This window comes from Aulonocara stuartgranti (genome assembly GCF_965226115.1).
Source record: "Aulonocara stuartgranti genome assembly, chromosome: 23".
NCBI classification, from domain to species: domain Eukaryota; kingdom Metazoa; phylum Chordata; class Actinopteri; order Cichliformes; family Cichlidae; genus Aulonocara; species Aulonocara stuartgranti.
This window is the reverse complement of record NC_138958.1, coordinates 46,733,463-46,748,079: the sequence shown is the minus strand read 5'-3', so window position 1 is coordinate 46,748,079 and position 14,617 is coordinate 46,733,463. Positions and strand designations below refer to the sequence as shown.

General features: G+C 44.4%; 2 protein-coding genes across 2 annotated transcripts in view; both read right to left on the bottom strand.

The window, feature by feature from the left end:
- Nucleotides 1–5,973: 5,973 nt before the first annotated feature.
- LOC309701482 (uncharacterized protein) overlaps nt 5,974–14,617 on the bottom strand; it is a 2,150,955-nt gene continuing 2,142,311 nt past the window's right edge. The window contains exon 30 of the mRNA XM_082525718.1: nt 5,974–6,439. Coding sequence (XP_082381844.1) covers nt 6,430–6,439 — 10 coding nt within the window. The 3' untranslated portion in view covers nt 5,974–6,429. The remainder of the gene's footprint in view (nt 6,440–14,617) is intronic.
- Nucleotides 9,573–14,617, bottom strand: part of LOC309700359 (NACHT, LRR and PYD domains-containing protein 1-like) — a gene marked incomplete at its 5' end in the record, with an annotated part of 31,946 nt that continues 26,901 nt past the window's right edge. The window contains 2 exons of the mRNA XM_082523880.1: nt 9,573–9,840; nt 11,948–12,124. Of these exons, the coding sequence (XP_082380006.1) occupies nt 9,645–9,840; nt 11,948–12,124 (373 nt within the window). The 3' untranslated portion in view covers nt 9,573–9,644. The remainder of the gene's footprint in view (nt 9,841–11,947; nt 12,125–14,617) is intronic.

Sequence of the window (14,617 nt, the reverse complement as noted above, 5' to 3'; positions counted from 1 at the left end):
TCCCCGTAGTGAGGAAGAGTTTCCTCTGAGCCACAGCTGAGTTTGATGCGTCCACAAAGGAAGACTGACGGGAGGACAGACTCTGGGAGAAAGGCAGATATTAAAAGATATGAATACAAAGTACGCTGCAACAAACAGGACAGCAGATTATGAAGAGCGGTTAGACCTTCATGTGTCAGTCATTGAAATGTGATCAAAGTTACCTGTTTGACATCCTGATAGAAGAAAATCAGCTTCTTGGATCCGTTTGCAGCAAAGAATTCATGGATCAGACTGAACTGGAAGAATCAGACATTAATGACTCAAAGGTTCAACTCTGAGGAAGGATCACGTCTCTGAACTTACTCTGTCATCAGAGACGATGGCGTCTTCCACCGCCGCCTCCTCCAGGCTGCCGGCGTCGGCCAGCCTGCTCATCAGGTATTTATGTCGGGCATCCAGAGCTGCCCGCCGTTCCTCCTTCACGGCTCTCGCCTGTTTGGCTACTTCTCTCCTCGCCTCATTGGACAGCAGCATCGTCCTTTTACCAGACACCTGGAGAAACATCAGCTCAGTCTACAGACGCAGAGACCAGTGAGAGCTTGGCCCAAACATCTGCAGGTTTCTGAGGACCACGTTTGACCCTGACTGGAGGCATCGATTCTGAGTGTGACTGCCTAAACTGAGCTACTGTCCCCCCTCCACTGAGACGTTCTCCTGTGATGTGTCATGGGGGGAAGTGTTCCTCACGGTTGGACTCGTGAGAAGTTCAGTCAGTTTATTCAAACTTTAAAAAGACGCATTTTCAGTCTCTGGATTTCAGCAGAAACAAATGTGAACACAGCACTTTTTGATTGAGTATAAAAGGATGAAAGAGTCAGTGATCAGTAACATTGTTGCTGACTGATGCTGTTGTAGAGCTGTCTTTGGATCCTCACCTTCCTGGAAGCCTTCCCTGGATTGCTCATGTATCATTAACTTGTTTGTGTTCAGTAGAATCAGGTGTTGTGGATGCAGGTCGTAGCTGTGTGAGGCCTGTACAGTCAGCGCTGTGTGAGCGCTGTGTAACGTTAGCTTAGACTTCTTTCTGTTGTTATCATCCTTCAGGTTAATGTTGTTTTCATTATGCATCACAGGAAGTGTGGGTGGCTGTTAGCCTCACAGCTCATGGAGAGTTGCTGCTGCTCTGCCTCCTTTTTGATGTTTCTGCTCTTTGTGGCTTTGTGTTACTTTGTGTCGTGTCTGAAACAAAGTGAGTCCATGTTACTAACTGTAGTCGGCTCTCTGTCTCGTGCACAGCTGACTGTTGTCTGAATGAAAGTGTTTTTGTACTTTGTGTAATCTGTTGGGTCTTTGAGCCCTTTTTAAACAGCATATGAGCCATATGTATGTGTGTATATGAAAGGTTGTTTGTAATACATCAAATTGTTGCTTATTCTAGAGCTGCTGCTGTGCCTGATTGGTCTACTCGCTCGAAACTGAAGGTTGACTTGATTCTTTTGGTTTTTTACATTTTGTCAATAAACCAACTTCTTTATGATTTGAACGGCGTCTCTGACGTGTCACAGGCCTGTCAGCTTTCTTGGTGATTGGTATAGATTTGAGCTTCATGCTCTGGCTGTTGTTGGGTTTTCCTCTTTCATATTAAAGCTTTTGTCCTACATTTGGCTCTAAAGTCTAATTCTAATCCCAGCACTGTGTCTGGGTGTGTGATGCTTGTTTTCCTGCTCTTTCTCATGAAACAGTCACAACATTCTCAGTCCAACTTTCACTCTTTGCTGCGTTTGCTGCAGCTGCAGTGAACATGGTGCCGTTTGCCTTTAAGAAAGTTGTGCACAAAGGCTTTTTCTCTAGCAGACAGCTGTGTGGCTAAAAGTCAGATCATTTTTTACCACCTCAGTCACACTGGACTGAAACAAGAGTGAAACTAGGAAGAATCAGAGTTTGTCCAGTGACTGCACTGATTTTCTTCATATTCACAAACTGATTCTAAGTAGTTGCATCAGCTAATCACCCGGACACTGAGCGTCCAACACGCTCCCTGAAGGGAAACGATTACATCCTCCAAACAATCACAATCTGTCTCTGAACGACTGGAATTATTCTCTGATTTGTCAATAACTGGAGTTTATCAATGCAGACACGTTGCCAACATGATGAAGTCAGTCTGAGTCGCATCTCTTTGGCTAACTTAACTCAAGTGGTTGCCGACTATTCTGGTTCTATTCCCATATAACAGCAGGGTTGCTGAGCACCTCTGTCACTCTGCACTTATGTTCCCAGTTCTCTTTTGTGGAGGAATTTTCCAGGAATTCCTGGGACCAGCTTTCCATGAGAGACCCGATCAGGAGCGACTGTCCTGGACACTCCCAGCATCACAGGGACTCACAAACCCGTCTACCACAGTGAGAAGACTGATGGTCACAGGCCCACATGTAGCTTTAGATCACACGTGTGCACTTCCTGTGGTCACTGCTGTAACTCTAGACTCACCGAGGGGCCAGTGGTTGGTGAGGCAGCAGCAGCTGAAGTCATGTGACTAATGGCTCTCAGCTTCTGTCCTCCTATTCGCCGGTGTCCTTCACCTGTCACACCTGGTCAAGAAAGAGTGAGAATGTTCAGAGCTTTAATGGAAAAGAATATTATTACATATAAAAGGCCTCTAACAAGTATTGTAGTGTTAATCAGGATGAAGTCCATCATGAACACTTCAGAGTGGTTCAGACAGTCGGTGTTTCATCCACAGAGCCTCCAGTCTGCATATCAAAGTATCCTGAGGAATGACAGTGAAGCCCGAGTTCCCCTCATTACATTCATGTGTGTGACTGTGAGGAAAAGGTGATTGTATGAACGTGTGTGAGCGAGTGAATGAGGCTTGTATCAGAGTGGAGATAATGTCAGCGGCACAAGCTGGACGCTGCAGGTGTCACATGTGAATCTGTGCATCAGTGTCTGCACCTTTGTGGAGGTGAAGCTCAGGAGGTTTGGATTTGTTCAAAGCTCTGTCTGCTCCATCTTTCTTTCCCTCAGGCCTCTCCAGATCAGGAAGGAGGTCCTGTTCTCCTTCTCCCTCCTGGATTTCTGGATCCAGGGAAGGATCAAAGTCTCTCAGCCCAGCATCAGAGCTTCTGGCTGGGGGAGGACTGGAAGTTTCAGCTGGAGGCTGAGAGCCTGGATCTGCCATCTGAGTCACAATTCAAATATTCTCAGTAATCTCAAAAAGCAACAGAAAGGTGCCATTTTCATGAGCAGTGGGTTATCCAGCAGTTTGATTCATGTCAGCAGCATTTAGTTTGTAACTGCTGACTCACCTCTGGCTGTGTCCTGCTCTCAGGGTCACAGTGGACACTGTACCTTTGACCGAAGCTGCAAAGACAGTCAAGCAGGGGTCTGGATGCATTCAGCACCACGTCCTTGTTGGGCAGACACCTTCAGTGACAGGACAGTTTATTATGCTGGTAACGTTAATAAGTCTGTTCACCTGTAGAGCTCATTTAAACACATCAGCTGTAGAACATCATGTGTCATGGCGTGTCCAAACTCAAAGGCTGCATCCTCCTGAGGACCCGGCCTTCAAGGTCTACGTGGGCCGGGTCCTCCAAAGGTCGGGTAGGCGGGAAGTGAGCGGCTGTGACGGTCTGGCCTTCAGATCCGCGTCACCGCTGTCTCAGTGGAGTTTAATAAACTCAGCCGTCTGCTCCTTGCTGTCTAAAATCTAACAGGACACTGGAGTAAACTCTCGACCGCCTCACACTTCTGTTTAATCACTTTTCTGTTTGGCGTTTATTCAGCTGTGTGAAAACTGTAACTTCAGCCAAACCAAACAAACAACACTGAAAAAAGCCAAACGATAACATTTTTACGTGATCTAAGTGACTTATATATCATGTTTAAACCTGAACAGCCAAAGGCCGTGGGGGTCCAAAAACTATGTGCCGGGAGTCCGCTGTTCTCGCCGGCTCTAATGACCCTCGACCTCCCGGTTAGCTATCCAGATGGTGGGTAACAGACGTCTCCAAAAACGTCAGAGCACTTTTGCAAATATGTGATATCTTGACAAACCGAGCAGATATTTGAAGTTTACACTCCTACATTCTCAAACAGGAGCCCCAGCAGAGATGGATGGCTGGCGCGGCTCTCCGGAGCCCCCAGTCAGAGCAGATGCAGGGCCAGCAGGTGTGGAGACCCCTGGCTGAGGCAGCTGAAGCTGTGGGTGGCTGTCAGCCAGCTCAGGATGCCTTTTGGGCTGCAGCAGCATAAAATCCTCAGCAGGCTGGGTGAGCTTGCGTGAGCTCTCTGTGGAGGCTGTTGCAGCTGAGATGGCTCACCCGAGCGGTGCAAACTTAGTTACCTTCAAGGCTCCAGAGTCAGCTGAGGTCAGCAGCTCAGCCTCTGGGGAGGTTACAATCCCTGGAACAGCCAGGTCTCTACAACCAGAAACAGTCTTTGCATGTGCAGCTTCAGAACCAGACTTGAAGTTCCAGTTAGTGTCCGATGTCCCAGAAACACTCAGGTGCTCACTGAGCAATCTCTTGAGGCCAACACTCACAAAATCAAACCGTCTTTGAGCCTTTGTGGGAACATTTATCGTCTGTGCTGGAAAGGTGGAAACATCTGGGAGATGCAGCCTTAACACACTGGGCTTCACAAGTCCTTGGAGGCAGCTCACTAAACTCAGGGATGCAGACAAAATCAGCACTTGCAGGAACACAATGTGCCCTCTCACAATGAGCTTGGAAGCATAAACTGAGTTTTCCTCACTGACTGTTTCAGACAGGATTGTGGGAGCAACACAAAAAGCAGCTTCAGCTGGAAACACACAGTTTAGTGTCTTTGCTGCTCGCTTTAAGTCACAATAAACAGGAAACTCATTGTGTCTCATGTCAGAATCACTCATATACAGGAAAGGAAGAGGCGGAGCTTATTTCCTGCAGGGAGAGGTTAGCAGTCTGTGTCTTTCTCATTTCTGACTCCTAAAGAGCTGAAAAACACAGGCTGTTATTGGCTGGCTGACACTGGGATTAATGTCCTTGAAGCCAGCAGTCTTTAATGTCCAGGTTCAGAACGGGCAGGTGAAAAACAGTCCTTTATGTCCTCTGATGTTTAATAAACTGTCCTGATTACTGAGGGAGCAGAGAAAGTGTCTCCATCACTCACCACAGCTGGATGCTCTGAAATCCTGGAATCCAGCTGTGGAGAGGAGCGCCGGCGGCGTGGACGCAGTTTAGTAATCAGGGAACGGGAGGCAGGAGGGAAACACAGCTGGGACCAATTACACACACGAGACAGGAAACAGTAACATGGGACTGTCAAAGTAAAACAGGAAATATAACACAGAGTCCAAAGTAAGGAGACGTGGGACACAGTGAAGACACAGAAACAGAAACCAGAACTATAATCACAAAACAAACTCAGAAACATAAAGAGTGAATCAGCTGATTCAGTGTTTGTGACAAAAACATGGATCCTGGTTAATAACTTTTATTTGTTTGTTTCTGTATTATTTTGTGTATCGTTCTTATGAGCTGTTGTTTTGTCAGTGAAATATTATTTCATTGTTTTAAGCTTTTTGTTGACTTTGAAGTGCTTAAGTTGATATTTTTGAACATTTAATTTGTTCGATTATTGTCGAGTCGATAAAACTGTCAAACGCACAGCTGCTTCCAGCACGGCCGGAGGAGAGGTGGCCGAGCAGACGCACAACACACACAGCTCACAGGTTTGCATTTCTAGATATTGCAGATGTTGCAGAAATTGAGAGTAAAGAACTCAGAGATCCAGCGCTGTCTCCTGCCCCTTATTTATACACCACAACACAACGACAGGCGTAACTCACACAAACGGGTAACATGAGGCTCAGATGCTTTGGACGTGTTCACATATACTGGACACAGAATGATGAAGATGGAGCTGCAGGAAGGAGGAAAAGAGGAAAAACACAGAAAAGATTCACAGATGTGGTGAAAAAGGACACGACAGCTTCTGTTTGTTAGTTTGGTTTTTCTTTATTTGGTAAAGATTCAGAAATAAAGAGAAGATCACATGTTTGAATATTATATTAACGTTCTGTAATTACAACAAGTTGTAAAATCTTTCCAGAGTGAGACAGAGACTGTGCAGAGACTGTAGAAGGACAGAGCAGCAGCAGAGCAGTCCAGATACACTGATGATCCTCTGTCAGATCCAGAGGGACACACAGGGCTGATGCTGGACTCTACATTGTGTCTGACAGTGGAGCTGTTCTCAGAGCAGTTCACTCTGCAGCACTGACAGTCATCTGCACTTCATTCCTCTGTCAGTCACTGCTGGATGAAGCTCTCCTCTCCACCTCCCAGTAACATGGCCCAGTCAGAGCGTCTCTACACACAAGCTGCTGCTGCTTCAACCTCTCTGGATCATCAGGACACAGCTGCTCCTCTCTCAGCACACACACCGTCCTGTTTACCATCATCACCTCCACCTGCAGAGAGAAGGAGGAAGAGCAGAGGAGATAAACGAGTGTTTCCAGAGACTCTTCATCAGCTGTCAGTCAGTGATGCAGCACATCCAGTATAAAGAGCAGCAGGGACGTCAGTGCTGGGACTGTACTAGGACTCATTGTTGCTTCACTTTTTCTAATCTTTGGATTTTTATTGAAGTTGCTGAAAATGTTTTTCCCTCCTAGTTTGAGTTTGGACTTTCATTCATTAGAAGAACCTTGGTGTGTCCACTCTGAGCTCTGTAGGAACCCCAACAACAAGCCCAACAATCCAGATGGACGGTTCCAGCTGTTAACTGGAGGAATTCCATCCAAACATCTGCTCTCACTAAATTCTTCCTCACCTACAGACTGTGTTCTTCACTGCTTTAAACTTGGAAATCAATGCAGTCATTGGTCTGCGTGCTGCTTTGTTCAGAGAGCTGATTGGCTGTTGACAGTGTTTGATCAGAGCGTGTCAGCCGTTACTATGGTGACCATAAAGGTGAGAAACAGGAAGTGTTTGTGTCCAATCCTGAAGCCTGTCACCGTTCTCCTCTCACAGCTTCACTGAGAAGCTGCAGCTTTACAGGAAACACTGGATCTTTGTTTCATACTGACTGTGTTTAGTACAATACTGCTGACAGCACCACCCACTCACTCCATCACTCTACTTACAGCAGAGTCTCCAGTCTGTAGTCTGGACTCTGCTGAAGATCAGACAGCTGCTTCACATCTGGATCCTTCAGGTTGTTTCCATACAGGTACAGCTCTCTCAGATGGGAGGGGTTGGACTTCAGTGCTGCTGCCAGATAATCACAGCTGATCTTTGACAAACCACAGTCCATCAATCTGTATAAAGAATGAAAGATGTAAGTTTATTAGACAAAGTGCTTGAAATCATTCAGTGTTTCATCATCTGTTCAGAGCTGAAGAAGCTTCAGAATGTAGAAGTTTAGAAAATGGAAACTCCAAACAGCTGAAGCCAACAGGAAGCAGCTTCAAACAGGAAACTGTGCAGAGTTTCAGACTATATGTCCTGATGCAGCCAGTTGGATTTTGGAGATTTGAATCTCTGTTCTGTGACTAAGTCCTTGAATCATTTCTTCCAGTTGGTCCAACAAGACAGACTAAGTATTGGACATGTGTTGTGGCTCCATCAGGGGAGCTTCTAAATGTGATGTGATGGCCCCTCTGGGTCTGTCAGGTCACAGCACTGAAGAGAGCTCAAACTGGGCACACAGTTGTTCCAGTCTGGACCAAAGACTCTATACTGGGACTGAGGGACTGCTTTGACTGCACCCACTGGGACTTTTTAAAGGCTCATGTTCTCACTTAGATCATCGATTTCTACTGACATTTCTTTCTGGGAAAAATGGGGATTACTTTGGAAACAGGAAGTATTTTCCCCAATAAGCAGCCCTGGATTAGTAAATCACTCCAACATGTTCTCAGGCAGAAGAAGCTGTCTTGTTATGAGGGAGAGAAGAAAAAGATTGAGGCACAGAAACCTGTTGAAAGAGAGATAAAGCAGCTAAAATCAGGTGTAAAAGTAAAGCAGAGGATGAGCTGAATAAAGGACACTCAAGGCTGGCTTGGAAAGGAATGAAGTCCATGGTGGGGATGCAGAACAAGGAGCAAAGATGAATGTGATGCTGAATCAGCAGAAGACTTGGACTCATTTGATTCCAGCTTTGATATCATTGATTTCAATGAAGAGCTTTGTGATTGTAGCAAAGGGCTGGTAGCTCTGAGAGTCCCACTGATGAGGTGTTTGTGTGGAAATCTCTTAGTGGGACCAAAGAGAGAAAAAGCCCTGGTCCTGATGCTGTGGGAGGGAAATGATTGAAGTGTGCTGTGAGGAACTGACTGGGAGATTTTCACACATTTTCCAGTCCTCCTTGGAACAACAGGAAGTTCCCAGCATATGGAAACAAAGGTTAAGTGTCCTATGGCACTCAGTGATGATGGTGCTGTGGCCCCACCACCTCCACCTCTTTGTAAAGGAACTAACTGTAATCTGAAGCTTCAAATGGAACTAAGACTTCCTCCACTAGGTGGCAGTGTCTGATGAGAAAGTGTTAGTGGAGCTGGCCTGGAGTCAGAAACAGGAAGATGCAGGATTTGGGCTGAAATGGGCAAAAGTGGTTAGCACTAGTGCCTTAGAGCAAGAAGGTTGTAGGTTGAAGCTTGTTGGTCAGCTGGGCCTTTCTGTGGAGGTTGGATGTTCTCCCACAGTCCAATGAAATGCTGCTTAGGTTCATTGGTGCTTCTACATTGGCTGTAGGTGTGGATGTGAGGGAGTGCTTCTCTGTCGCTCTCTGTTGGCCCTGTGATGGACTGCTCACCTGTGCAGGTGGACCACGCCTCTTGCCCTATGACAGCTAGGGCACAGGCTGCAGCCCTGTGAGCCTAAGCTGAATAAACAGTTAGCAAAAATGATCCATAGATGGCCTGAAATCCCCCAGTTAGCAGTTTGGTAGATAGCTATGACATGCTAATCCCATCCAGCAGCTGTATTCTACCTGTAAGCTGATCCCTGCTGAGCCAAAGCACTTTTTCATATACAAATTACAACCTTTAATAGAAACCTATTGGTCAGCATCTTATTAGCCTGCTGTTAGCTTCATTCCACAGAAAACTGAGAGAAACTAACAGAGTTGATAAAGAATAAAGAGAAATGTGCTGATTTAAAGCCTTTGAAGTGCTTCAGATGATCTCTGTCCACTTCTGTCCACTCATTCATTCATGTAAGCTTTCTAATGCAGCTTTGATCTTCACAGTCTGCTTGATGAAACTCATTCTAACCCTGAATGTCAGAGTGTTCCTCCTTCTCTTTCCCATCATTCATGCTGGCAGTGGAGGAGATTTGGATGTTGGACTGTGTTTTGGATGATGTGTGTATGTTTGTGTTGGACTGCTGTCTGTAAAGCAAACGCACATTTTGCTTTGGATTTCAGTGTCAGACAGACTTTAAGGTGCAATGAAGAGTTTGAGAGTTTCACAGTGAATTTTCCAGTGGAGGATTTTTCTTCTTCTTTGAAGGTTTGAAATGTGAACATTGTTCTGCTGCAGTCAATGGACTAAACCAGAGAAGAAGAAAACAGACTTTACCATGAAGATCCTCAGTGTGGATCAGTATAATATCAGCCTGATGTCTGCAGTTTAGTGTCAGCACAACTTTCACATCATATTCATCTCAGCACAACTAAAACATGCTGACTGACCCCAGAGTTTCAAGTTTACATCCTGGACTCTCCAGGAAACCACACAGATGCTTCACTCCTGGATCCTGCAGCTTGTTGTTTTTGTACAGGTCCAGCTCTCTCAGATGGGAGGGGTTGGACTTCAGTGCTGCTGCCAGATAATCACAGCTGATCTCTGACAAACCACAGCTCCACAATCTGTATAAAGAATGAAAGATGTAAGTTTATTAGACAAAGTGCTTGAAATCATTCAGTGTTTCATCATCTGTTCAGAGCTGAAGAAGGTTCAGAATGTAGAAGTTTAGAAAATGGAAACTCCAAACAGCTGAAGCCAACAGGAAGCAGCTTCAAACAAACACAACAAGAGAAAAAACTCTGAATGTTTCACATTAAAGTCGTACATTTCTCATAAAAACAGGACGAAGACTTGAAAAAGTCGTGTTTTTCCTTCCAGGAACCACATGGCTTCACTTTTAAAGGTGAAGTGTGACAGAAATGGACATATTTGAAGTCCAACACCTTTTTCCAGTCACATTATTAAAGCAGACAAACTACAAGCTCATTTTCATTCCAACAAGTCATCTTCTGACCTGGACTAACAACACTGGTCTCTATGTGCAGCTGGCTGTGAGACCAGTGCTCAGGGAGCGTCTACAAAGTGCAACACTGAAAGAACATCACACACTCATTTGCTTCCAGCACTTTCACACAAACATCTACTGTCATTATTGTCACCAAACTCTGTGGATCCTTTATTGCAAATTCAAATGGGATCAAATGGTCAGACAAAAGAGGGTTATGAGGAAATATGATGAAATGTTGTGTATTAGCAGCAAGTTATTGACTCTTTTTCCTCAGAAACCAAAGAAACTGATTGACAAACATGTTTTTACAAACTCAGTGTTGGACTTGGATCAGCAGGATAAGCTGATGTTTAAAGGCATTTGAGTCTCGCTGTATGAGAGTCCAGTTCTTACTCAATATTTATGGATGACGTTCTTTCAGTGTTGCACTTTGTAGACGCTCCCTGAGCCTCACAGCCAGCTGCACATGGACCAGCTGACATTACCCAGCATTAGAGGCGGCTGTAAAAAATTCATGTTCCCATTTAAATGGTTTTAATTTGAATAAAACGATGTTGATTCATTCAATCCTGAATCGATGTTTAATATAAATGTATTTTGCCAGAATCTCAGGTTAAAGCTCACAAACTATTTCAACAAGCAGCAAACAGATAAAACAGTAAATGAGAGCAGCTAAACACACAAAGATGGAAACACAGAGCGTGGATCGTTCACTCGACGGCACGTACACGGACACGCCGTCGGGGCTGAAAGTGGACAGCTCACAGATCCTGAAGCTGCAGGTTTCATCTGTCTCCAACCAAAACTGAGTGAAGCAGCAGCAAAAGAAGATCCAAACTCTGCTTCACGTTTGATCAATATGCTCATGAATTCTCTCTGACTTTGGCTGTTCCTGCCTGCACAGCTCTCTCTCTCTCAGTGTACTCCAAGAACAGCTTCAAACATCTGTTTCTGCATCATTCACTGTTTATTAGCCACCAGTCTGCTGTTGTGTTCAGTGCTGTCGGCCTCTGACAGTAAAGCCTCATTTCTGCTGTTCCATGGAAACTTTTTAAAATGATGACAGATTACAAACTCTCAGCTGTGTCTGTAATCAAACCTCTGTAACTTTGCTTCACTTCAGCAGCATCAGCTCATGTTCACATGTTGCTTCATGGTTTGCTTCAGTTTTTGATCGACTGCAGAATATTTTGAAGGTTATCTGCTATAAAAAGCCAGAAGAGGAAAATCTGCTTCATGTGTTTCTGTTTGATCCTCAGTGACTTTGACACAAAGGCCTCTGCTGTGATGATCACACCTCTGATCAAGTCTCACAGTGTCACAACTGATAAATGATCAGAGTTAGAATATTTCTGACTGTCTGCTGTGTGCCGTGACCTTTGACCTGCTAAAGACAGTCAGCTGTGGATTATTCATTGTTGTGTCTGATACTTAGAACTGTGAGGAAGAAGCTACACAGTTAATCAGGGTCCCCTCTCTCTGAATCAGGAAAGGTGGGCAGGCCGCGTGTGGGCCGCGGGCCATACGTTGAGTATCACTGTTTGAAATGTGAACATTGTTCTGCTGCAGTCAATGGACTAAACCAGAGAAGAAGAAAACAGACTTTACCATGAAGATCCTCAGTGTGGATCAGTATAATATCAGCCTGATGTCTGCAGTTTAGTGTCAGCACAACTTTCACATCATATTCATCTCAGCACAACTAAAACATGCTGACTGACCTCAGAGTTTCAAGTTTACATCCTGGACTCTCCAGGAAACCACACAGATGCTTCACTCCTGGATCCTGCAGCTTGTTGTTTCCCCACAGGTCCAGCTCTCTCAGATGGGAGGGGTTGGACTTCAGTGCTGCTGCCAGATAATCACAGCTGATCTCTGACAAACCACAGTCCATCAATCTGTATAAAGAATGAAAGATGTAAGTTTATTAGACAAAGTGCTTGAAATCATTCAGTGTTTCATCATCTGTTCAGAGCTGAAGAAGGTTCAGAATGTAGAAGTTTAGAAAATGGAAACTCCAAACAGCTGAAGCCAACAGGAAGCAGCTTCAAACAAACACAACAAGAGAAAAAACTCTGAATGTTTCACATTAAAGTCGTACATTTCTCATAAAAACAGGACAAAGACTTGAAAAAGTCGTGTTTTTCCTTCCAGGAACCACATGGCTTCACTTTTAAAGGTGAAGTGTGACAGAAATGGACATATTTGAAGTCCAACACCTTTTTCCAGTCACATTATTAAAGCAGACAAACTACAAGCTCATTTTCATTCCAACAAGTCATCTTCTGACCTGGACTAACAACACTGGTCTCTATGTGCAGCTGGCTGTGAGACCAGTGCTCAGGGAGCGTCTACAAAGTGCAACACTGAAAGAACATCACACACTCATTTGCTTGCAGCACTTTCACACAAACATCTACTGTCATTATTGTCACCAAACTCTGTGGATCCTTTATTGCAAATTCAAATGGGATCAAATGGTCAGACAAAAGAGGGTTATGAGGAAATATGATGAAATGTTGTGTATTAGCAGCAAGTTATTGAATCATTTTCCTCAGAAACCAAACAAAATGATTGACAAACATGTTTTTACAAACTCAGTGTTGGACTTGGATCAGCAGGATAAGCTGATGTTTAAAGGCATTTGAGTCTCGCTGTATGAGAGTCCAGTTCTTACTCAATATTTATGGATGATGTTCTTTCAGTGTTGCACTTTGTAGACGCTCCCTGAGCCTCACAGCCAGCTGCACATGGACCAGCTGACATTACCCAGCATTAGAGGCGGCTGTAAAAAATTCATGTTCCCGTTTAAATGGTTTTAATTTGAATAAAACGATGTTGATTCATTCAATCCTGAATCGATGTTTAATATAAATGTATTTTGCCAGAATCTCAGGTTAAAGCTCACAAACTATTTCAACAAGCAGCAAACAGATAAAACAGTAAATGAGAGCAGCTAAACACACAAAGATGGAAACACAGAGCGTGGATCGTTCACTCGACGGCACGTACACGGACACGCCGTCGGGGCTGAAAGTGGACAGCTCACAGATCCTGAAGCTGCAGGTTTCATCTGTCTCCAACCAAAACTGAGTGAAGCAGCAGCAAAAGAAGATCCAAACTCTGCTTCACGTTTGATCAATATGCTCATGAATTCTCTCTGACTTTGGCTGTTCCTGCCTGCACAGCTCTCTCTCTCTCAGTGTACTCCAAGAACAGCTTCAAACATCTGTTTCTGCATCATTCACTGTTTATTAGCCACCAGTCTGCTGTTGTGTTCAGTGCTGTCGGCCTCTGACAGTAAAGCCTCATTTCTGCTGTTCCATGGAAACTTTTTAAAATGATGACAGATTACAAACTCTCAGCTGTGTCTGTAATCAAACCTCTGTAACTTTGCTTCACTTCAGCAGCATCAGCTCATGTTCACATGTTGCTTCATGGTTTGCTTCAGTTTTTGATCGACTGCAGAATATTTTGAAGGTTATCTGCTATAAAAAGCCAGAAGAGGAAAATCTGCTTCATGTGTTTCTGTTTGATCCTCAGTGACTTTGACACAAAGGCCTCTGCTGTGATGATCACACCTCTGATCAAGTCTCACAGTGTCACAACTGATAAATGATCAGAGTTAGAATATTTCTGACTGTCTGCTGTGTGCCGTGACCTTTGACCTGCTAAAGACAGTCAGCTGTGGATTATTCATTGTTGTGTCTGATACTTAGAACTGTGAGGAAGAAGCTACACAGTTAATCAGGGTCCCCTCTCTCTGAATCAGGAAAGGTGGGCAGGCCGCGTGTGGGCCGCGGGCCATACGTTGAGTATCACTGTTTGAAATGTGAACATTGTTCTGCTGCAGTCAATGGACTAAACCAGAGAAGAAGAAAACAGACTTTACCATGAAGATCCTCAGTGTGGATCAGTATAATATCAGCCTGATGTCTGCAGTTTAGTGTCAGCACAACTTTCACATCATATTCATCTCAGCACAACTAAAACATGCTGACTGACCTCAGAGTTTCAAGTTTACATCCTGGACTCTCCAGGAAACCACACAGATGCTTCACTCCTGGATCCTGCAGCTTGTTGTTCCAGCTCAGGTCCAGCTGTCTCAGATGGGAGGGGTTGGACTTCAGTGCTGCTGCCAGATAATCACAGCTGATCTCTGACAAATCACAGTTCTTCAATCTGTATAAAGAATGAAAGATGTAAGTTTATTAGACAAAGTGCTTGAAATCATTCAGTGTTTCATCATCTGTTCAGAGCTGAAGAAGGTTCAGAATGTAGAAGTTTAGAAAATGGAAACTCCAAACAGCTGAAGCCAACAGGAAGCAGCTTCAAACAAACACAACAAGAAAAAAAACTCTGAATGTTTCACATTAAAGTCGTACATTTCT